The following is a 24,866-nucleotide window of genomic DNA, read 5'->3' as shown; positions in this document are numbered from 1 at the left end:
GCAGCACAAAACCTTAGGCTACATACCTGCCCTGAAGACACCTCAAGCGAAAATCAATCTCTCTCTCTCTCTCTCTCACACACACACAAACACACACACCCAGAGAGAGTGAGAGATAGAGCACGCGCTCAATTATTTGCTTAGTAAACAAGTTAGTGCTCATATGAGAACCGTTTGAGCTCCAAATATTAAAAATCAATACTCATCTTTACACTGCATTTAAGTATCTAGATATCCAAATTACTCCACAAGTCACTGAAAGTTAAAAACACAAGTTTTTAATTATATAATTATATAATTTGTTACTACTTTGAAGAAACATTTTTGAAAGCATAAATGATCACTTGAGCAATGATAAATCACCAGTCTAAAAAAATGTATAGTTGTGGTGTATACCTCGAGTCCTAATGTCAAATCAAAAATTAACAATTGATGCAGAAAGTGTTATGAAATAAATCTAATGAATATCAATGCATCTTAAAAATTTAACCACCACCTTATCAGTGCCTATAAAAGAAACAAACTTGTTCCTGATAAAATATTATTTACCTTTACATACTATTTAATACATAACTGAAGGTGATAAGAATGTCTTCAGTGGATCAATCTTTCCTTTTATTCCACTTTCTTCTTTCTGGTAGCCTTTTCTTACTCTCCCACAAAGAATAATCTACATAACTTTAAATACAGTTTAAGAAATATACATCATTATTAAATATCTCTTCGGAGTTATTTCCTGAGAACCTATGTGCAAATACAGAGGATAATAAAAAGCAATTGGCCGCTGTTTGTTAGGGACAGGCAGAGCCAAATAGATGAACATAATAATATGAGTTAGGGATTATGATACATTCACACCTGTAAGGAGAAGGCTGTATGATCCTTTGGAATTAAACACAGCATTTACTCAACCCAGAGTGGACCTCAAACAGGCCAGCCCCGAACCTACTGCTAGGCACTGCAGACGAACACTCAAGAAAAAACAAAAAAGGCAAGGTTCCATCTCCAGGAGCTCGAAATAAGGAAGAAACAGACACCATTAAACTGATTCAGGAGCAGATTGTAGTGGGTGCTATAAAAAGAGCTCAACACAGTGTGCTCTGAGAGGCTGGGAGAGGAGAGAAGAAATATAATGGGAAGAATCTGGAAAGGTAGGCAGGGGAGGCAGCTTCAGAGTAAGCTTTCAAGACAGACCAAGACTTTGACAGCAGAGGTTATGCTGTAAAGCAGTATAGATTAACTGTTCTTATTGTGCTCAGAATTATAGCCCTTCAAACATCTCAAAGGCTTGGAAAGGAAACTAAGCACTGCATGAACAGGAGTCAGATTTGCCTCCTCACTTGTGGGGTATGTGCTGCATGGAAAGGGGAGAGGGAAGGAGTGTATGAATGTCCCCTCTCTTTCACTCACGTAAATACATATGATACATCCTTAGAGCTGAGATTCTGTGAAATCTAGGCTCGCTTTAGAAGACAGAGGATGGACCAAAGAACATAATTGAGCCCACTTTGGAGGGCCACCATCCTCATTCTGAGATTGTCATACTGCTGTATGGGTCACTCTGGCCTTGACATAGTTATTATTCCCTACTTTGTGATTTCCTTTTGACAAAAGCTACTTTTCTTCTTGAGCTTCCCAACTTGGTTCCAACTTAAAAAACTGAACTTAAAAACTTGACAGGACCAACGCTCAGTATATTCACTTCATCTAATTCTGGGCATTAGTGAGCTTAGAGTGTTTGCAAACCAGTGTAATTATCAGCATTCCTGTTTAGCGGAGATGACTCCGGAGGTGGTCATATTTTTAGAGGTAAAAAGCAGAACACAAAAATGGTTAAATCTGACAGAGAACAGATGATAAATACCGTAGCAACTGCAGAGTACACACTGTGAAGAAAGGTATTTGGAACTATTATATGTTTCGCCCACATTCTCATCATCTTGGATCTGAATCCACATTCTGACCCCTTCTCTACTACTGCCTTCCACTGCTTTCTAGTGTTCTAAAAAATCCAATAATTCTGTATAAAATAGCCAAATGCACCTCAATTTGAAATTTCTTTAAGAAACCAAGTCAGTGCTTATGACTTCAAACCTCGAGCTCGAACAAAGACTACCTTTGCTTCCAGGCAATACAAAGGTAAAAACCTCCTAGGAGTAGGTATCAGCCTTTCCTGGCGACTCGGTTGCCTTTTATTTTCTTAACCCAACTTTAGGTGTACTGGGTACATACCAGAAGTACTCAAATATATTCTGAATTTCAGTTATTAAATTGCTACACATTCCTAAAACAACTGATCTTCTTTCTGGTTTAACATACATTTGTTACGTGTGCGTGGCCTCTGCAGACCAGAAAGGTATGACTTGGCTGAATCCCTCCCATAAGAAAACCACAGAAGTACTTATCCGCCAATCACACTAAACTGAACCCTCAGAGTTTGATGTTAAAACATGTTTTCACTAGAAACTGTGGAATGGGAAAAATACATAGTCCCACGGGAAAACATGCTCTTGAGCAAGCAGCAACTCTTGCAATTCTGGGTGCATGAATTACAGACTTCACTCATCTCCTATTTGGACGGTCTTACGTTCCCAAAGGATTCCTTTTGCAAATGCCCTTTTTCTTTTCAAATGTCACTTATTTCCTAATTATCTGCTTTTAAACATACCCTCTGACACTTTTTCAAACCAATGTGACACCTCCATCTTAGTATACCCACAAAGTAAACAGGCTAATTTCTACCGTAACCTATTTTCAATGAATGTTTGGAATGAGAAGAGGAAAAGGTAAGTGAATTTGAAAGGATAAAGACTGGCTCAACTATCCTATAAGGGAAAACATTGTTTAGAATTTTCCCTGTTAAGCTCCCTCCTTCTAATTATATTATCTATATGTTGGATATTTCACTATTCTACTGCAGTGAGAATGAACAACCAGCAAACGTAGAGTAAAAGCGAAAAAATATTTGTCTTTCAGTCTGACTTGTAGAGTTAGAGTAAGAGGTTGAAGCTAATGATGATAGCAGAAATATTACTTAACATTTACTGAGCTCTTATGTTATAAGCACTGTTATAAGGGTTTTATTTGTGCCAATTTAATCCTCACAAACCTTGAGAGAATATTATTATTCCTACTTCATAGATAAGTTAATTGAGGTACAAATCCATTAATAACTTGTCCCTTATAGTTATATAGTTAATAAGTGTTAGACATGAAATTTGAACTTGGCAATTGGCTTCCAGAACTTATGATTTTAACATCCTGCTATTCTGCCCCTCTTATGGTTTAGTGTTCATTCTAAAGCAGGGTTTCTACCCATATTCCACATGATTCCCTAAAATCATATAAAATAGGGTAGACAAGTACATATGCATTTTTCTGAGGATACAGTCCACACTTTTCATCAGAATCACAAAGGGGCATGTGGCTCCCCCACCCAAAAGTTCAGAACACTTTATCTACTTGTAACCCCTTCTATTTTAATGGATGTTTACTTCTGGGGTGCTGCACAGGAAACATCATGGTTATAGAAGTGTTCAGTATGTACAGAAATTTATCAGCTAGAAAAAAAATTACCTGCAATTAGCTCCATTTTACATACAATTTGCATTTTGAAAGATTTCTTTAAACTAGCAACATACTTCAGCCAACAGATACAATATAATCACTGGTAGATGTATTTACAAGGCAGTCCACACAAGTGTGGATTCATTCACAATGTGACTATAGATCACTGGTACCACTACGAGGCATACTGCTGCCCCCTCCCCAAGCTCATCATCTCCCCTGTAATGCTTCTTTTCCTACTACCCTCTGTCTTTGCACTCCAGCCTCTGTCCCTCATCCCCTGAGCATAGAGAAATGATCACACTTGTCCATGCTTCTGCCTAGCATGCTGACAGTAAAAATTTTGCTGGATAACTAAACTCCAGTTACCATGTTTTCCAGAAAGACTTCCCTGGCCAGGTGCCATCTCTCGGTGCGTCCACGGTTACTGACGCTTGTATTCTCCACAGCAATTACAACTGGATTGAAATCATGGATCCACATGCCCATTTCACCCACTAGACTGTGACGTCAGAGTCAGTGACATTGCCTTCACATCTCTGTAGGCTCAGAACCCAGGATGGTGCTTTCTACAGAAGGTCCTCAATCCATCCTCCTTGAAATGAATGGAAACCAATCAATGTGTGTAATGAATGGTTCCAGAAGAGAATGCTCTAGGAGTGCAGCTTTCTAGGGATGCTAGGAACACACTCGTGTCTGGAGCCCAGCTCATTCCCTGGTTCATGGTGGATGTCCAAAAATAGGCATGAAAACAAGTGAAGCGAGAACATGTACTTCTCAATTCTCAAATTATTACTGGTGATACCCACCACCTAGCACCAGATCTCAGGAGGCTGAGATGGAAAGTTATGGGAAACTTTGTACCTCTTGCCAGTTGAGTTCATGACACCCAACTTTTAATCTTTTCTCAGCCCCAAATTTGCCCACATGACCTATTTCTACTGTAACTGCCACTGGAACTTTTGACCAGGGTAAATCTTGTGCTTTCTCCCAGTACCTCCTGCTCCCCTCATCAGTCCCCATCTGTCCCCTAACCATGATGACTTCCGTCCAAACTACTTCTGGACTGTCCCTGGCATAGGCCTATATTAGAGATTCAAGGCAGCAAGGTGTTTATTTATTTATTTAATTAGGAAAACAGAACAAATTCTGGGATGTAATGAGAAGTGACATATACATAAGAGGCTTATGACCAATATATCTTAATACTCATTGCAAAAGTTGTTCTACTTTTTAGCTTTACATTGGAAGGCTTTAAAAATATGTCTGGGAGTGCTAAAGAGTTATACTTTCTTCTTCCCCATGTGACCTAAACCTCCAATTCAGCTGCTTAAATAGCTGACACCCTAAAATGGACAGGTCATATTACAGGGAGAAATATGTTCTGGTTCTTTTTATTCTTCTTTATAATAATTCCTCTTGATCTTGAAAATTCTCTTTTCATGTTTGTAGGTAACTAGTTATCACTTTTAGGTTAAAATCATTCCTGCGTGCCAATGCCCTGATATTGGCCAGACCTGTATAAATCACTGTCTCTTTTCTTTCTTTTTACCTTCCTTCTTCTCATAGCTATTATACAAAAGTGGAGATTGTCATATATGTTATCTATAAAAGGACATGCTGTCTCCAGACTATTTTCACATACTGCTCAGTTTGTACTATAGAACAAACAAGTAGCATTTGTTAAGTACTGCACGTGCATGATACTGGGTACACCAACCTGGTTCCTGTGCTTTGTCATTACAGGGTCATTTCTATTCAGCCATATCATTGCAAATACACCATGTCCACAGCTCCTACCCCCATATAAAACATTTCTATCAGGCTCTACAAAACAAATCTGTTCTCCATGACTTTCTCCTTTGGAGCTCAAGGTGAATCTTTTCAGCTATTTTGTTTAAAGTTTTCCGTATTTCAGTTCTTCATATTTTTTTTTAAAGGACTGCCAGTCAGAGCAAATGATTGTTGATAATAATCTCTGGCAGGGGTATTGGGTTGTTTTCCCTTATGAACCTTTAAAGGTTATTTATTTATTCATTTATTATTTTGGGGATATAGTTTCGCTCTTGTTTCCCAGGCTGGAGGGCAATGGTGCGATCTCGGCTCACTGCAACCTCTGCCTCCCAGGTTCAAGCAATTCTCCTGCCACAGCCTCCCAAGTAGCTGGGATTACAGGCATGCGCCACCACGTCCAGCTAATTTTGTATTTTTAGTAGAGATGGGGGTTTCACCATGTTGGTCAGGCTGGTCTCGAACTCCTGACCTCAGGTGATCCACCTGCCTCAGCCTCTCAAATTGCTGGGATTACAGGCATGAGCCACAGCGCCCAGCCTAAAGGTTATTCTAATGTGGATGAAGATTTTTAATCCAGAGGCAAAGGAAAAAAAAATACAGTTTTAAAACCCATTTAGGAGACAACTATGTCCATGGACAGCTCCCTCCTGCACACTGCAAATAAACAATGTCCCTTCACAGTCAAAATTTATTTTCCAGGCAATAAACTCTGCATCAGAACATATACATGTTCCTAGTCCAAAGTCAAAGCTTTCAGTTGAAAATAACCTGAAGTTCCTTCCATAGATTTATCTGCATGACTGAACCTGCCTCCCCTAAAGCCCCTCCTTCACAATCATCCTTTCATTAACATTTGTTTTTCTGGCATAATTCCTCTGAGTTACATCTTATATTTAAGTTTAATCTAGGTATCATTTTGGGGCAAGTCAAACTTTATGTACTTAGTTGACTTCCCAAACCTCAAACCTCTCTCTCTTTTTCTCCATCCTTCTTTCATTGGTTCTATTTCAGGTTCTTTTCATCCCTTATCTAAATTATTGCAATAAGCCCCCAACTGCTCTCCCTGCCTTCAGTCTCTTTGTTTTACAACCAAACTTCATCACTCAAAGGTTTCTAAGACACAAGTTGGATCAAGTTTATCTCCGTCCTTCTGCAGCTTTCCATCAGACAATAAATCCAATGCCTCGGCCTAGCATTTCTCAGCAAACCAGAACCTGAGTCCTACCTGCTGTTTTTCCTTCTTCTGCCACTGCCCACCAAAATCTCACAACTGACGGAACATTCTTGCCATTGTCCTTCTTGTCTCTGTGTTTGTGCATGTCCTTGTTTCTACCTGGAATTCTCTTACCCATTTTCTAATGAACCATGCCTCATTATTGAAGGCTAACCTCAAATGTCCCCGCCTCATTAAAGCTGCCTGTTCTGGCCTCTCCAGAAGTCAGGTGGACTCTATCCTGCTTTTCCACAATACTTTTTATAAACCAATATTAGCAATTCATACACAGCACTGTAATTCTTTCTTGACTTTATATTCTACCAAACAGTAATTTCTTTTAAGGGCAGGAACTATGTTACTTACTCTATTTTCAGGGTATAAAAGAAGGCTTGATGCATAGTGTGTTCTTAATTATAAGCTGAGTAAATGAAAATTACTATGGCACCCAAAACACTACAGTTAGAAGTAAGTGAATAAGAATCCTAGAGTGTCTCCCACAGAGATAAATGTGAATGAATAACTTGGGGAATATAAGTAGTTTCTTAAACACTAAAACTGCAATATAAAACACAATGAATTCAATGATTATCTGTATTCTTTTTCGTGATTAGTACCAGTAAAACTTCAATTTTTCTTGTGCATTTTACAAGATAAGCTCATTGGGAGCAGGGACCCTAAATACCTTGTTCAGCCCAATAGTGCAGATGCTCCAATGTTATTTTTTAAAGTGGATAGACCCACCTGGAAAATGTTTTAGCTGCAGTTCACTTCCCATACTTAATTATTTCTTCCCTGAATGGTAGTTACTTTTGTGAATATACTCTCAACTAGGTTATAGGTCTTTCTGGTGAGGAAGGGTTTAAACATTTTTGTTCCCAAAGGAGTGTCTTGCACATAGTAGGTATTCAGTAAATGCCCGATAAGTGATTTTTATAAAATATTCACTCAGAAAACTGTGAGATTTTGAAAATGAGAATTTTGAAGGTGATGTCTTCCATTCTAAGCTAAAAGGCTTAGCTTTGCAATATTAACTTAGGATTAAACTCTGTGGCAAGCACGCATTGGTAAGTATTGCTAAGCCCAAAACCAAAAAGTTAACAATAGGTACTTGGGAGTGGAACACACCTATCTCAAAAAAAAAAAAAATCACTATGCATGTGAGATTATAATATTCTCCACTTAAGAAGTCAGTGTTATAATGCTTTTCCTGGTGCTGGTAGGCTGGCACTATTTATATATTTTGTAATATCTCCCCAACAAATGGCTTTTATCTGACAGGCTGTGAATAGAATACATTAAGGGGGATTGGGAATGAATTCTTTCAGCCAAGTTAAATGATTAGTGTGAGAACCGAACTCCAAGAGCATGGTGTCAATAGCGTAGTCAACTATTAATAGCCCAGTCCTCCTTTGTCAGGTACAATATTCACATGATAAGTTTCAGAAGGCAATGGGACAGAATGAAGAACTCTTAAAGACAAACGGATTTGAACAGAAGATCAAAATTAAAATGGAGTTTGAGGATATCCAGAAACACGGGCAGAGGTTAAAATAATGGGTCCCCAGAATGGAGATCACTTAGCATTTAGGACAGTGCCTGGGAAAGTCTCACATTTACTTTACAGGTTGAGGAATTTCTTAAGAAGGAGCCATGGGATATGGCAAATTTTAAAAGAATCAGAAAATTAGATGGAAATTGAGACATCTAGGAGCTAAGTTGCTTCAAAAGTGTTCACTTAGCTTCTATCCGTACATCCACTCAAGATGGGTATTCTAAATGTAGGGGTAACAAGGAAGCTTTGATCTCTGCTCTCTCAAAGCATGTAAACCAGTATCTCTAAACAGTCCTAAAGGATGAGAGCCGAGGAGCTATAGTTTGACTCTAGTGTGGTCGCTTATTTCTCTAAGGTCACCAGTTTCATTGGAACATTTTGGTCATTTTTCAATGGGGTGGGGGAGATTGATATTCAAGTAAAGGAGATAAAGGGTGCCTAAAAATGTAAACTTACTGAGTTGGCCATAAAAACAGAGAAGCAAACTAATAAGCTTTTGGAAGTGATGCTGTTCTACCTAGCCAAGAGTGAGACATGTTTCAGGATGTAAGAAGCCAGAGGAAATGAGATATAAGGATTAGATTGGACACTTCTGTGAGTCTGGGATCCCACCTAGGTTGGGGAGTGGTGGTCGTTTTAGCAGATAGGGAATTCACATCTGTGAGAGCAGAGCTGTCTTCTCTACTGTGTGTCCCTGCTGTATATCAGAATCTGAGTATTAGAATCACCAGGGAGGCTTTAAAAAACAACTAGTGAACTCTGGCACTCCCCCAGAGATTCTGATTTAATTAGTCTGGGCTGGCAACAGTATTTTAAAAAGCTGTTCAAGTTATTAAGTACAGAAAGAATTGAGAACTAACCACTGATCTAGATTTAAAAAAGATATAATGGGGAGGGGGAGGGGGAAATTGACTAAGTCACTTTCTACTCTTTTCCCTCAGAATTAGGCCTTGTTTTCTAATGACTACAGGTTCTTGAGATGGTATTTGATTAGAGGGCATATGGATAAGCCTTCTTTGCATATACACAGGAATATATATTTACATATACACATACATGTATCCTTACATACATACATATATTTGAATAAACATTAGAAATATATAACCAGAATATCGAATTTGAAATTTCATGTATATTATTGCTTAAGAAGAGGCAAAAGTACTGAAGTTTAGAAAGTATGTCAATGAACTGTCTGTAAATTCTAGTACAGGTGGAATGCAGATATGACAAAAACTTCTCAAAGAGGTAGGCAAAAAACTGGAGCTTGCGGAACACGGAATAAAGTAGCCGAGAACCTAAGAAATCGTTCTTTGCAGATCTTCCAGTTCTAAACGTGTCTCCCTCCCACAGCAAGGCAGGCAGCCCAATGCCATCGTCTCTCCGCTCTTCCCACATGGATGCCTGCACCTCATCCCAAGCACTCAGATGCTTCTGGACCAGGCTCAAACTCAAACTAGACTCGCAGTCAGGATCCCATTACTGATGTCATAGCCTGCAACTCATTCACGTCTCCTCTTTCAGATTCAAATCTGGGCTAAACTTAACTTAGGGTAGTGTGGCTACCTTGGCATAATAGAACAGTGCTCACAAGGTGTTCCAGCTCCACAAGCACAAAAGTGAAACCAAAGCGACCCAAATCCAGGTTATGCAAGCTCAAAGGCGAGGGTGAGGGGAGAGATGAAAATCCTAAACCGAGCACTTTTTATTTGCCATTCTCAGAGCATGATGCAACCTCAGGTTGCCCAATTTATATTTGCACATGTTCTCCTTGTCCACAAGGAGCTTCGAAAGTTTCCAACTCCATAAAATTCCATTGAAAAAGTTCAAGAGCTACCTAAAAATGTTGCACGACAGGCAGGTGACCCCACCTTTACTTGGACCCAACAAAGTGTGCTAAAAAGGTTTGGAGTTGCGTAGGGAGGCCAGAAGTGAGAAGTTGCAAAGGCAGGCAGAGAAGAACTCGACAGCCACGTTTCCACCTTTCCCCCACCATTCTCACGCCCACTGGATTAGAAACAGCCAAGGACATGGCACATAACTCACCTTTCTCCTTGCCCTGCCTCCTGCCCAGCTCCTCTTTCCAATCCAAAGGGCACTAATGATGGCAAGAGTGAGTGGGCAAAAAGCATACTGAAGTCCGCAGCCCTCTTCCTCTTCCTGTTGCCTCCCCCTCCGCCCCGACTTTCCACAGCGTGGCAGCCTCCAGGTCACACAGTAATCGGCTACACCTTTGCACCACCCAACAAAATGGCAGGTTAGCAACAGGCGAGGCCGAGAGCCAGACGCTCGCCTCGGCCAAGCGCGGCCCCTGGCCATGCTCTGGGTTTCTAAAGGCGCCTCCGAGCCCCAACACCTTTCTTTCCTCCACATTCCCAATGCTCAGCTCTGCCGGGCCGCCTGCTCGCCCTCCCCAGGCCATTTCCGTCGCCCGCCGGGGAGCAGGTGCCCGCGTAACAGGTGCTGGGCGGGAGGGCCCGGGTGGCGGCGCGGGGCACGGAGAGGACCCCAGGAAGGAGCGCAGGAAAAGGCCACGTCGAAGGGAAGGAGGCCGGGGGCGGACGCAGAGGAAGACAGCCCGGGGGACAAGGATGCCGCCGCCTGTCCTCGCTCCCCGCGCGACCCTCGCTCCGGGGGCCCCACTTACAATCTCCAGGCAGACGAAGGCGCCCGAGTAGGTCCGCAGGATGTCGGGGCCGGCGGGCAGGGTGACCCGGGGCGCCGGGAAGGACACGGCGGGGTTCGGGGGCGGCGGGACTGACGCTCCGCCGGCCGACATGCTGCCGCTGCCGCTGCTGCGTCTCCGCGCGCCGCCGCCGCCTGCCGCCTGCCGCCTGCCGCCTCCCGCCTCTCGCCTCCCGCCTCCCGCCTCCGCCTCCCGCCTCCGCCTCCCGGGCTCCTGCCGCAGCCGCTGCTGCCGCCGCCGCTAGGCTCCGCGGGGTCCGGGCGCGCCGCGCGGGAGGAGGCGTGGCCGTGGGGGTCCTGGAGCCCCTCCCCGTCACGTGGGCCCAGGTGAGCGCAGCTCCGCCCGGTTGCCCGAGCTGCTCGCGATCACATGCACAGGTGCGGCCGCCGCCGGGCGCGGTCCTACCAGCTCCGCCGTCCTCGGCTTCTGCTTCGCTGGCCAGCGCCAGCGCTCCCCGGGCGTCTCCATGCGCGGCCCCACACACCTGATCGCTATTTTTACCTTCTAGCCCTCCCCTTAGTTTGCATCTGTGCTCTCTACCTGTCTTTTCCCCAAGTCTCAGAGCGCGCCCTCGCCCACTGTGCTCAATTTGACAGATACACAGGTCTTGGGGCTGTGACTCAGAAGGTAAAATCGAGGTCACCAGTCACACTTAAAAAGTGGGGTGCATATGTTCTAAATGGGACTCGAGTGGGATTTTTTAAACGCCACTCGGGCAGCGTCACGCGTGGGAGTTGGATGAGTCAGCTGCAGCAGCCGCTGGCGCGGGGTCCCTGTAGGTCACCGGAGGTGTCCTCGTCCGTGAAACGGGGATGTGAAACCCACTGGCATAGATGCTCACATTAGATCACGTAACATGAAAAGAGTTTAGCGCACAGTAAGCTCCTTAAATGCTAGCTGATATGACAGCTCTTTTCCTTACACACGCGCGTATCACTGCTCAGTGGACACACGATGTTTCATGGGTTATATTTTTTTACGTAGAACTTTTAATTATTGATTTCACTGGTATAAAACTACTTGCTTATTGCCTTTAAGGGCTTAAGGGGATTTTTTTTTTTTTTAATTCTATGAATGGTTCGAATTCCCTGCTCTAGTTTATCCCCATTTATCTCCATTTTATCCTTGGTTTTAACGTCAACATTTTGTAAGTTCAGTAGAGGAAATGAGCTTAATTTTCTCATCTATTAAAATGAGCACATCTACACGCATCAGCACACACAGGTAGACCACGTTGGAAAAAAGAAAACATTAGCTAATCTCATCAGACGTTCTCCATGTTGAATCCTGACCTTGCCTGTCAGGTTCAGTCTCTGAGGAACTGTATTTAGCACTATGCTCTGGTCAGCAGATTCTAGTTACTCTACTTCTCTATTATTTTATAAGTGAAACTCATAGGTGTGGTTGTGGCATCCGGGTAAAAACCACAAAACAGGGTGTGAGTGAAACCTATTGTATATCCCTCCTCTCTCCACCTCTTAGTCACCACTTTCTGGTATTTAATGTGTGGTGTTTATTTAACAGGAAATTTTAAGTTTTCTGCATTGATTTGTTTGATCGATGAGCCCTTTCTGTGTTCTGACTCTGATTGGCAGGGGATGATCCTTCTGTTTTATTTTCTGCCTAAGAATTCTCAGTAAGCACTTTAAAAAATGTTCAAAGGAAAGACTTCAAAGAAGTAATCATGGAAATGATCAGCAGCTACAATAGGCCCAAAATATTTTAGTGAATGAACTTAATATGTCCTTGAAGTTTCTAAAAGGGCTAATGATTCAGAAGAGCCTCAAGTGAGCTTATTTTAACATTGCTACCTAGGAGAACACTTTCACTGGGTTTCTTACTGCACCCTCCTTGCTGTACTGCATATCCTCAACCATCTTTTCTTTACTTCTCCTTCCTGCTTCCACAGTGACCAGTGGCATGAAAAAAGGTTGTCAGTGAGCCCTCTGTTATTGTAACATATTATCTGCTTGAAAAAGAACACTTTTTTTTCTTTTTTCTTTTTTTTTTTTTTGAGAGAGTCTCACTCTGTCTCCCAGGCTGAAGTGCAGGAGTGTGGTCTCGGCTCACTGCAACCTCTGCCTCCCAGGATCAAGCGATTCTCCCGCCTTAGCCTCCCGAGTCGCTGGGAACACAGGCACATGCCACCACACCCAGCTAATTTTTGTATTTTTAGTAGAGACAGGGTTTCACTATGTTGGCCAGGCTGGTCTCAAACTCCTGACCTGGTGATCCGCCCACCTCAGCCTCCCAAAGTGCTGGGATTACAAGCGTGAGCCACCGTGCCTAGCTGAAAGAGAACCCTTTTCTAGAATGCTTTTTTCTCTTACGATCACTACCAACACCTATTTGTTCTTGATAATACCAGTTTCCCTCTAGTGAAAGCAACACCTTTAAAATCAAAGGAAGAAAACACACTTAGCTCCACTCCACCCCACCCCTCTGCCTCTTCATCCAGGACACTAACCATGAGCTCTTAACAGTTTCACCTTTCTGCTCTTTTCCCATCCTGTTCCGGTGATTCCTGACTTCCAGCATAACTTTAACCCTGCTCATAGATTTCCTTTGAACTCCATTTTTATGGAATGTCAACATTCACGTTACAATATTTTCAACGATCTTGACTCAAAATGACTTGCTACCGTCAATAAATTCTCACCTTATTATTGGGAATTTTTCTGCTGCCATTCTCTTGAATGCTGACATTCTGATGATTGTCTCCTATTGGTTTATCTCTTTCATCCCCAATTCTTTGGCCATCAACCCTACCATCCCTCATATTCTCTCATTGGTCCCATTCTAGCTTTTCTAGCTTCTCCACCCATGTGCTCATGGGAAGGCATTTTCGGGATGCTCGTGTTGGTCTCACATTACTTCCTATCTTGTACTTGACTCTAAACTTACTCTCACCATTCCTTATTCTTCAGCTTGAGTTCAACCCACAGTCTACATCTGCCCTCTCTGAATCATTCAGCACACTGCCCACGGTTGCTGAAAGAAGGTCATAATGAAGACTCTTGGTTCCACTACAAATTCATGTGATCTAACCTTCGCTGGGCCTTAGGTATTCCCAGTTGTCGTTTTCCTTTTATCTCCCCCTGCCCCCGGCCCCACCACCCCCATGCCTGGCAATATTTCTCTCAGTTCTTATCCCATAGCTTCTTTTGTTTTACTAGTCTTTGTGCCTGTCATAAGTAGACATTATGTTCAGCGAATAAAAACAAATCTAGACTGTTCCACCCTTCCATAGTTTCTTTTAGTTTACAAGAAGTTTTAGGACATCTAGCCAGTAATACTTGTCTCATTGAAAACACTGCCATCAATCCAGTTATCCAAGACAAACACCTGGGTGTTTCCCTTGGTACCTCCTTCTCATGACACATATTTAATCAGTCACCAGGTTCTGGCAGTTCTACCATTTTATTTTCTAGAATAGATCCACTTTCCATTCCCTCTGTTCTGACTCTGACTATCCCTCTCACAGTGAATGCTCTTCTCACAAGGAATATGCTTCTGACAGTGAATTTCCCTCTCTTATATTCTCTGTACTGCTATGTGAATGATCTCTAAATAGAAAATTTATTAGTCACCCCTCTACTTAAAACCCCTCCAATTCCTTACTTTTCTCAGGATCAATTACAGATGCCCTGGGGTGCATTCAAGGTATTTCTGGCACATGACTTCTGATGAGCCCTCCCACCTCACCAGCCTTGTTGATCCACCTACAGCTGCAATACCTCCTGCCTCCAACCTTTACATATTATCCTCTCTTTTGCAGAATATCCTTTCTTCTTACCACTCCCATATCCTAAACCTATTTCCTGTATCTTTTGGGTCACAGGGCAAGATCTTTCTGGCTGCCTTTCTCTGCCCATTCAAGATTATATGGGCCACCTCTCACCCAGTGTATTTCTATAACCTGCTGTGCTTAATCCACATAGAGAACATATCTCACTGAATTGAAATTGTGTTTTTACTTGTCTCCTATTCCTTGCTAGTGTTGTGTAACAGGATATTAAATTGAAAAGTTCAGTGGAGGCACCAGAAGATGGTAGATATCAGATACCAACATGAGCTGTTGAATCAGACCACCAGAAGTTTTAAAGTGAGCTGACTGCGATCTCCTTAGACAATCTATAAACCCCTTACTTCTATCAAGAATATGAAAAGCTCAGGAGTTAGAGGATTTGGAAAGATTTCTTTTTTGGTAGTGGAGTGGGGAGGCAGCGTGCTAGGAATCACACTTCACTCTTCCCCCCTCCATCCCCCTCTTCCTCACTGGAGGAAACAGCTGAGTTTTATTCACATTATATAATAGAAACTCAAGTAAAATCAGCTGACCAAATGAACGCTGCATCTGAATTTCTATGCTTCATCGTTGTTCCTATGCTACTTCATGTTTCATAAGAAGTGTTTATTTCCCTAGGCAAAGTTGAGCCCCATCTCAGCTTTTTATCATTTCCCTTTTGTATTTTTCTTAGGAAATTAATTCTTAATTTTCTTTACTCTCTCCTCAATGTTCAATTTTTGCTTTATACGCAGCCTTTCGCTTTGAATATGTATGTTTCCCTTATCATCAAAAACAGCAACAAGTAACTCCAGTCTAAAATATAATAACCAAGACTAGATTAACCTTCCTTGCATGAAAAAGCTAAAATCCCAGAGGAAATATATGAAACAATAGTTTCAGATGTTGCATTTCAGGTAACGCAGAACAGTGATCCATTGGAGATGGGAAGAAATGATGGGAGCCCTGCCATTTCCCAAGTTTGGAGAGAGTTTTCAGAGCACAGGGAGGGTAGACACTGGTGGAATCTCGCAGTCTCCATGAGATGAGGTGGTGAAGCTGGGAATTTGAGGAGGCCAAGCAAGCTAGAGTTCACAGAGTACTGGGGAGAAAAGAGCTGCATACAGATAAACACTGGGAGGCCAGCAAAAGGCCCCCTCTATTAAATCTTCAACTGAGTGCTGATTAGCACATGAAGGTGACTAACTTACCCAAGGCCAGGGCAGAAACATTCCAAAGGAGCAGAGGAACAATCCCACGAATTCATGCAGGAGCAGGAATAGTTCATATTTCCACCATTCAGAGTGGAAAATCTCCTAATTAATGGAGCACTGGATAGAATATTCAGAAGGATATTGCCTCAGTATTAGGGCAAAGTCAACCTTAGACAAAAAGAAAAAAAAAAGGCTGCTTTCATTCTGCTTCACAAAGCTTTATAAAAAGCATCGGAAGGGTCAAATAATTCAAACGAACCACAGAACAATGGTCAAGAATATTATAGGAATACAAAAATGTCCAGCAATAAGATAAGGTTCACAGTGTCTGACATCCAATTAAAAATTGCCAGGCATACAAAGAAGCAGGAAATATGATACATAGTGAGGATATAATCATTCACTACAAGCAGACTTAGAAATCACATAGTCGATTGTGGTAGTAAAAAGAACATTAGGACAGTTGTTATAAATGTATTTTATGTTGAAAAATAGAGTAAATATTGAACACATCATATAGAAACACAGAAGACATTTTAAAAGATCCAAACAACTTTTAGATATGAAGACTACAATGTCTAAGATGAAAGATACCTGCAGAGGATTAACGCGTTAGACACTGCAGAAGAAAAGATTAGTTACCTTGAAGATATAGAAACTATTGAAAATGAAACACACAGAGGAAAAAATACCTGAAAAAATGAACAGAGCATTAGCCAGCAGCATAACATTAAGTGTTTTGTTGTTGTTGTTTGTTTGTTTGTTTTGAGACAGAGTCTCGCTCTGTTGCCCAGGCTGGAGTGCAGTGGTGCAATCTCAGCTCACTGCAACCTCCACCTCCCAGGTTCAAGAAATTCTCCTGCGTTAGCCTCCCGAGTAGCTGGGATTACAGGCACCCACCACCACGCCTGGCTAATTTTTGTATTTTTCGTAGAAGCAGGGTTTCACCATGTTGGCCAGGTTGATCTGAAACTCCTGACCTCAAGTGATCCACCCGCCTCGGCCTCCCAAAGTGCTGGGATTACAGACATGAGCCACTCTACCGGGGCAAGTGTTTTCATATATTTGTAATTAGAGTCTCGGAAGTAGAAGAGAGGAAGACACAGGAAAAATATGGCTGAGAGATTTCAAAATTGTTGTAATTTATACCCAGAGACTGAATTAACTCAATGAATCTTAAGAATTGAAAACATGAGGGATTGCATTGGGAGTTATACCTGATGTAAATGACGAGTTGATGGGTGCAGCACAGCAACATGGCACAAGTATACATATGTAACAAACCTGCACGTTATGCACATGTACCCTACAACTTAAAGTATAATAATAATAAATAAATTAAAAAAAAAAAAGAATTGAAAACATGAAATCAAAACCAAGGCACATCATAATCAAATTGCCTATAAGAAATAATAAAGAGAAAATCTTTAAGTATACTGGATAAAAGACACATTACATACAGAGCAATGAAGAAAAGAATAGTAACAGACTTCTCATAGGAAACAATTTAGGCAAGAAGAGAGTAGACCGTCTTTAAGCTGCTAAAAGAAAATCAACACTGTGACCTTAATTTTATACACAGGAAAAATGTCCTTTAAAATGACAATGAAATATAGACTTTTTCAGAGATGGAGAAGCAGAACATATTTGATGGCAGCAGATAATGCACTATAGGAAATGATAAAGTCTTTCAGGCAGACCTAAGTTGATGCCAGTTGGAAATTTGCATCAACACAAAGAAATAAAATGACCACAAAGGGTAAGTATTTGGATAAATACAATACATTTTATAAATTTAAAAATTTAAATTATTGTCAATGATTAAAGCAAAAATTATTAGTGTGTTTAACATTTACAATATCTGTAAAAATATGATATATGATGACAACACCACCAAAGTCTTGAGAGGGAAATGCCACATGTAGTGTTCTAAAACTTTTATACTCCACTTGAAGTGGTGTAATAGTATGTGAGGTTAGACTGTGGAAAATTAAAGATGCATACTGTAAACCCTAAATAAATTACAAAACAAGAAAAAAAGAGTTATAGCTAATAAGTCAACAAAGGAGATGTAAAGGAAACATGGGAGATAAAAAATTAATCCAAAAGAAGTCATGCAAAGATGAAAAAGGAAGCAAAGAATATATGAAACAAACAGAAAACAGGAAGATGGTAAAATTAAACCAATAATTACATTAAATGCAAATTCCTTTCAAATTTTCAATTTAAAGGCAGAGATGATCAGCTTTGATAAAAAGCAATCCACAACTATATACTATCTACAGAAAAACTTACTTTAAATGTAAAGACACAAATATATTAAAAGCAAAAGGATGTAAATAGGTATCTCATGAAAAAAATAAGCAAAAGAAAGCCCAAGGGGCTATATTAATATCAAGCTAAATGGGTTTTAATGCCAGAAAGTTATCAAAGATAAAGAAGGTTATTGCATAATGATAAAAGGGTCAATTTATCAAGAGGGTTTAAAACTCCCAAATGTTAATACACCTTATAACAATTTTAACAATAGATGGTGCAAAATAATAAGATGCAAGGAAAAGTACAGAAACCACAATTACAGTTAGAAATCTCATTGGTCCTTTTTCAATAGTTGATAAAAAAAATTAGAATATCAGTGACGTTATAGAAGACTTGATCAACGCTATCAAACAAATCCCTGTCTTCAGCCTGGTTCCCCAGAGGCAAACCCTGAGATATGGATTAATGTGCAAGGGATTGATTAAAGAGGTACTCTTGTGCTGAGTCTGAAAAAACAAACACAGAACAAAACAAAAAAACAGTAAGTAAAGCAGGACAAGGGAGAGGAAGCCAGGCAAGAGTATGATCTCAGGCAAAAGTCAGCTTAATCCAGCAGAAAAACCGGAATGTAAGTTACGACTCAGTATTGCACAATCTGATGCAAGACTTTCTTATGTCTTCACATCTTCACCTATCTATCACTGTCAAAGGCTAAGGAGGAAAGGGAAGGAGGAGCATAGACTCCAAACTCTTCTAGTTCTCTGCACATGCAGGCAGTGCACCTGCAAGAGCTCAAGGTTGTCTTCCAAAAATGAGCCATAGGTGTTGATAATGGAATCCACACCAAAGTGGGGAGACAGGTGCACAGAAATGGTGTAAAGATGAGTGCACAGAAATGGTGTAAAGGGATTTGAAGGAATCTGGGACAGCAATGACATTATCTGCTTCTCTCCCTAATCTGTGCTCCTAACTCTGATATTCTCTCTCAAACTTCAGATCTCTACTTCTATTGTCTGTTGGAATGCACATCTACTTTAAGCTCAACATATGATACAGATTGGCTATGTCTCTACCCAAATCTCATCTTCAATTGTAGCTCCCATAATTCCCATGTGTTGTGGGAGGGACCCAGTGGGAGGTAATTGAATCATAGGGGCGGGTCTTTCCCATGCTGTTCTTGTGATAGTGAATAAGTCTCATGAGATCTGATGGTTTTATAAATGGGAGTTCCCCTGCACAAACTCTCCTGTCTGCCGCCACGTAAGACGTCCCTTTGCTGCTCCTTTGTCTTCTGCCATGATTGTGAGGCCTCCCCAGCCATGTGGAACTGTGAGTCAATTAAACCTCTTTCCTTTATAAGTTACCCGGTCTCAGGTTGTCTTTATTAGTAGCATGAGAACAGACTAATACAATATATCTTATAGTCTATTTTATCTTTCTCTATGAAACTTCACCTTTTTACTTTTGTTTCTTCCTTCTTTTCTTGCTATTACCATATTCTCAGTTATTCAGTTTTTAATTTCATTTTACAAAACTACCTTTCTTCTATTGTACTTCCATATCCAGTGTCCAAATCTTTGCAATCTTACTTCTTTGATAACTCATACGTCTGTCCTCTTCATTTATTCCTACGACTTAAAACAATGCCCTATTGCCTCTTCTTTTTCTTTTTTTCTCAAATATCTAATTTCATTGAGTCTAGTCCTTTTATCTGCTGGTAAATTTTAAATAGTTCTGTGACATTGACTTTATCAAAGCACAGCCTAGACATGCCATTTTCCTTCCTAATAGCTTTTGATGGCTCCCCATTGCATCCTAAGTAAATGAGAACTGGACAACTTGTTATACCTCATAACTCTACACATTCTGATCTCTGTGCCTTTGTCCAGACTCCCTCCTTAAACTTTTGAATATCCAAATTTGATCTATACTTTAAGATCCTGCCTCAAAAGGACCTCTTTCAAAAGGCCCTCTGTTGTTTTCCCTTTTGATCTTTCTATCTTTCCAACACTTTTCACATTCTGTCTTACATAATGGTCATTCATTAGCTCACACTCTCTCACACGCATATATGCGTGTATATATATATAATATCAATACACATATATACGTGCAAACTCACATATATACATATGTATGTAGGTATAATGAATTAAAGTGATTATACACATACATAGTGTATAGACATATATATAAATATATAGAGAGAGACATATATAAATATACAGGGGCTCAACTTTGCCTAGGGAAAGAAACTACAGACATATATATACACATATATACATGGGCCATAGGTGCTGATAATGGACCTCATGAGTTCAGCTCACATGAATTTGCATGTATATATGTGTATATATAGACAGACATATGTATATGTCTGTCTGTGTATAATCACTTTAATTCATTATAACCTCTTTTCTATTGAGAATTTTTTTTTTAATTTCTATTAAGAATTTTAGGGTTTTTTTTAAGAAACAGGATTTCACTCTGTCATCCAGACTGGAGGGTGGTAGCATGATCATGGTTTGCCGCAGTCTCAAACTCCTGTGGCCAAGCTATCTTCTTGCCTTAGCCATCTGAGTAAGATGCCTTAGCCATCTGAGTAGCTGGGACTGTAGGCATGTGCCACCAGGCCTGGCTAATTTTAAAATTTTTTTGTAGAAACAAGGTCTTGCTGTGTTGCACAGGCTGGTCTCAAACTTCTGGCCTCAAGTGATTCTCCTGCCTTGGCCTCTCAAACTGCTGGGATTACAGGCACGGGCCACTGTGTCTGGCCTGTGGAGGATTATGTTTGTGATCTTCCTTTGTATGCCCTATTGTCCCCTACTCTCTCCACCATTTAGGCACAGTGTTGTACACATATTAACTTATTCTTTCATTCAACAAATTTATTTTGTGGTTATTATGTGACAAGTCTGGCACTAGAGATACAGTGGTGCATACAATAGGCAGAGGCCTAATCTTCATCGGGCTTATAGTGCAGTGGGAGATGTAGTTATCAGTAAAATCATTATTTATTTAAAATTATGGTAAATGTTGTAAAGGGCAAGGATGTTTTTTATCAGTCAGAGTTCTAAGTTGCAAGCAATAGAAACTGAATCTGGCTGATTTAAACAGAAAGATAATTTATTTTAAAGACATGTAGTATTCGTTCATGGACTTGGCAGGAAGGTTGAGAAACCAAGCTCAGAAAGTGGACAGGAATAAGGTCAGATACACACCCAAACTCACAGCCACAATTAAGTTACAGAAACAGTCTAGTGAGAACACTACACTCAACTTCACCCATCACCAAAATCTGTGCCTTCCACTTCTTACACTGCCAGAACTGGACCAAGGATTCCACCATCAGTACTAAAGCCATTACTATCTCTGTGGATCCCTTAAAACTGGATGTTGGTGCAGCCACTGTCACCTCCTTGAGAATAAATGCTCTTCTGTCCATGCTTCATTGGGTCGCCAGCGTCTCATTAAAAACTGGAAGCACGTGCATCTGACTTGGTAAACCTAGCTCATCCATCTGTAATCTAGCTGAAAAGAAAGACGGGAACATAGGTATCTACTTTTAGACCTCCATCGCCAGAGCTGGGGTCTACTTCTCACCATAACATATTCTTTGGAAAATTGGCCAAATAAAGGCTTGGCCCTTATGCTGGGCAGCCTAAAAGACCTTGTCAAACTTTTTTCTTTATATGGAAAGCATAAGAGTGAACGACAGAATCTTCACCTAATGTGGGAAGTTGGGGAAACCTTTCGGGGGTAAGTGACTCAAAGTGCTCCTGAGGATGAATAAAAGTTAGACAACTGAAGAGTGGAGGAGGAAGGGGCATTATAAACGAAGAGAAGAGCATATGTGAAGGCTGTTATTCAAGAAGGAGCTAGGTGGTGAAAAACTGAGTGAAATCTATGTATTTTGAGATGAAGCCAGGGAGTTAAATGAAGCTTTGGTCCTCCAGAGCCTTATGGTTCATGCTTCAGATTATGAACTTAATCCCAAGAACTCTAAAAGAACTCGATCACTTGAGCCCAGGCATTCAAGGCTGCAGTGAGCTATGGCAGTGATATGGGAATGCTGGGAAGGGAAGAGTGTGGTCCCTTTAAATGATACAGAAGTGGGGAAGGGAAGTGCTGGGTAGAGGAGGGGTGGTCCCTGGCTAGGGCTCCACCCCCATGGAGTTAGGTGAGGACAGGCACTTCTGCCTTCCTGCCACACCCCAATCCTGGGCCTATAAAAACCCAAGATCCTAGCAAAGCAGAGACACAACGTTGTGAGGAGCACATCAGCTGAAGAAGATGCAAACAGTTGATTTTGGAGAGGACGTCCAGAGGAGAACGCTGGCAGAAGAGCACACTGACAGGCACCTGCACGCCAGCAGGCCATCGACTGGTGGGACGAGGCAGAGTTTGGCTGGGCAGTTGGCTGCTGAGCTGCCCAACTCCAGGGGAAAACCAACTCCCTTCTGGCTACATCATCGGTGGAGAACTACTTCCACTCAATGAAACTTTGCACTCATTCTCCAAGCCCACTTGTGATCTGATTCTTCCAGTACACCAAAGCAAGAACCCAGGATACAGAAAGCCCTCCATCCTTGCCACAAAGTAGAGGGTCTAATTGAGCGGGTTAACACAAGCCACCTATAGACGGCAAACTAAAAGAGCACCCTGTAACGCACGCCCACTGGGATTTCAGGAGCTGTAAACATTCACCCCTAGACATTGCCATGGTCGGAGCCCCACAGCCTGCCCGTCTGTATGCTCCCCTAGAGGTTTGAGCAGCAGGGCACTGAAGAAATGAGCCACACCCCCATCGCATGCCCTATGAGGGGGAAAAGGGAACCTTCCCTGTTTTAATAGCACTACTGTACTCCAGCCTGGGCAGCAGAGAGAGACCCCATCTCCTAAAAAATGTTTTTAAAAATAATTTGTTCACTCTCAACCCTGCTCAGCAAAATAATTGAGCACTCACTAAATATTTATTACAACAGGGCTCAAGTGATTTATCATATATCCTGTTCCCCCACACATGAATAGCCAACTTCATTATCAACATTCCCCACCAGAGTGGTACATTTGTTACAAATGATGAATCTATATTCACACATCATCATCCAAACTCAATAATTTACGTAAGGGTTCACTCTTGGTGTTGTACATTCTATCTGTTTAGACTTACGTATTTATCATTATAGTATCAGAGGAGTGACCTTATGAAGCCCACACTTTAAAGAGGTAACTCAGGGTGCTACATAAAGAATAAACTGGTACACAAATGTTGAAACCAGCAACTAAATTGGAAAGTAGTATGGTGAGGGGGTAAATTTACAAACTTTGGAGAAAAGACTTGCTTAGCTTGAACAAATTATTTAACCTTCCTAAGGCGCATTCCTCATCCTTAGAATAGGGGTTATTTTCCTGTCTTTATCCACCTTTGAGGTTATTGTGAGGCAAAATGAATTAGAGGATGTGATTTCAATTCTGAATGCTCATAAATATGATGTCATAATAAATATTTAATGAGTACTCAGTCATTTTGGTAAGTATGGCTGAGAGTGAACAAATTATTTAAAAAAAAAATTTAAGAGATGGAGTCTCCCTCTGTTGCCCAGGCTGGAGTACTGTAGTGCTATCATAGCTCACTGCAGAGTTGAACTCCTTGGCTCAAGTGATCCTCCTGCCTCAGCCTCCCAAGTAGCTGCGACTACAGGTTTATGCCACCATAACAGGAAAATAAAAATTATTAAACTTGTGGGGAAATATTCTAGTTTCAAAATTTAAAGAACACTATGTATTCTAATGAGTCCCTTGCTTTTATATTTTTGATCACATTTTTGTAGAGAGGCAGTGCTATTCTGCAGATTACAGAGGACTTATCCCAGTACCAAACTCATAGCAAGCACTTAATAAATGCTAAACATCATTACTAATAAAGCACACATCATAAAAATTATTCCTGAAGTATACATTATGTTGCCTCTTCATTCTGGTAATTGTTTAAATTCACCCAATAGAAAATGACTTTGGAATCCATAAAATAAAGAAATGCATTGGTGTTTACAAAGGCAAGAGGGAACAGGTGTTGCCATTACTTTTACAGAGGAAAACACATTTCAGATGGCCAATTTCTCACTTAGCATTGTCTCACCAGAAGAGAGAAATAAATCTTTCCCCAGTGAATTTCTTCTATCAATGTTTTTCAAGCCTTAGACATAACCAAATTTAGCCTAACTACAACATTTTCCAAGGAGAAATACAGCCTATTTAGTTAATTTACCTTCAACTATATCACACATAAGGGCATAACCGTTGGAAAGATCATAGCAGAGATCAGTAGCTTATTGGAACTTTTATTCTTTTTTTAAAAAATACTTTATTTTAAGAGCAGTTTTAGTTTTACAGCAAAACTGAGTGGAAGGTACAGAGATTTCTCATATACCCCGTTAACCCCGACATGAATAGCCAACTCCGTTACCAATATTCCCCACTAGAGTCGTTAACATCTCTTACAAATGATGAACCTATATTCACACACCATTATCACCCAAAGTCCATAGTTTGCATAAGGGTTCACTCTTAGTTTTGTACATTATATGGGTTTACACATATGTATTTACCATTATAGTATCAGACACAGTAGTTTCACAGCCCTAAAAATCCTCTGTGCTCCACCCATTCGTCCCTTTTTTCTCCTGCCCCCTGACAGCTACTGACTTTTTAATTGTCTCCATAGCTTTGTCTTTTCTAGAACAAGATATAGAGTTATACAGTATGTTGCCTTTTCACATTCGCTTCTT

The 24,866-nt window shown here is 40.9% G+C and overlaps 1 protein-coding gene across 2 annotated transcripts in view; it reads right to left on the bottom strand.

Annotated features, from left to right (window-relative positions):
- Positions 1-10,958, bottom strand: part of MAL2 (mal, T cell differentiation protein 2) — a 35,102-nt gene extending 24,144 nt beyond the window's left edge. Inside the window, exon 1 of one of the 2 annotated variants that reach the window (XM_015145917.3) lies at positions 10,777-10,958. In XM_015145917.3, coding sequence (XP_015001403.1) covers positions 10,777-10,908 — 132 coding nt within the window. In that variant the 5' untranslated portion in view covers positions 10,909-10,958. Of the gene's footprint in view, positions 1-10,175 lie in introns of both variants that reach the window. The other variant, XM_077942873.1, reaches the window with a different exon arrangement.
- Between the last annotated feature and the right edge of the window lie 13,908 nt (positions 10,959-24,866).

Source organism: Macaca mulatta, chromosome 8 (genome assembly GCF_049350105.2).
Source record: "Macaca mulatta isolate MMU2019108-1 chromosome 8, T2T-MMU8v2.0, whole genome shotgun sequence".
NCBI lineage: Eukaryota > Metazoa > Chordata > Mammalia > Primates > Cercopithecidae > Macaca > Macaca mulatta.
Note: the sequence above shows the minus strand (reverse complement) of the source record. Positions and strands in the feature narration are given on the sequence as shown.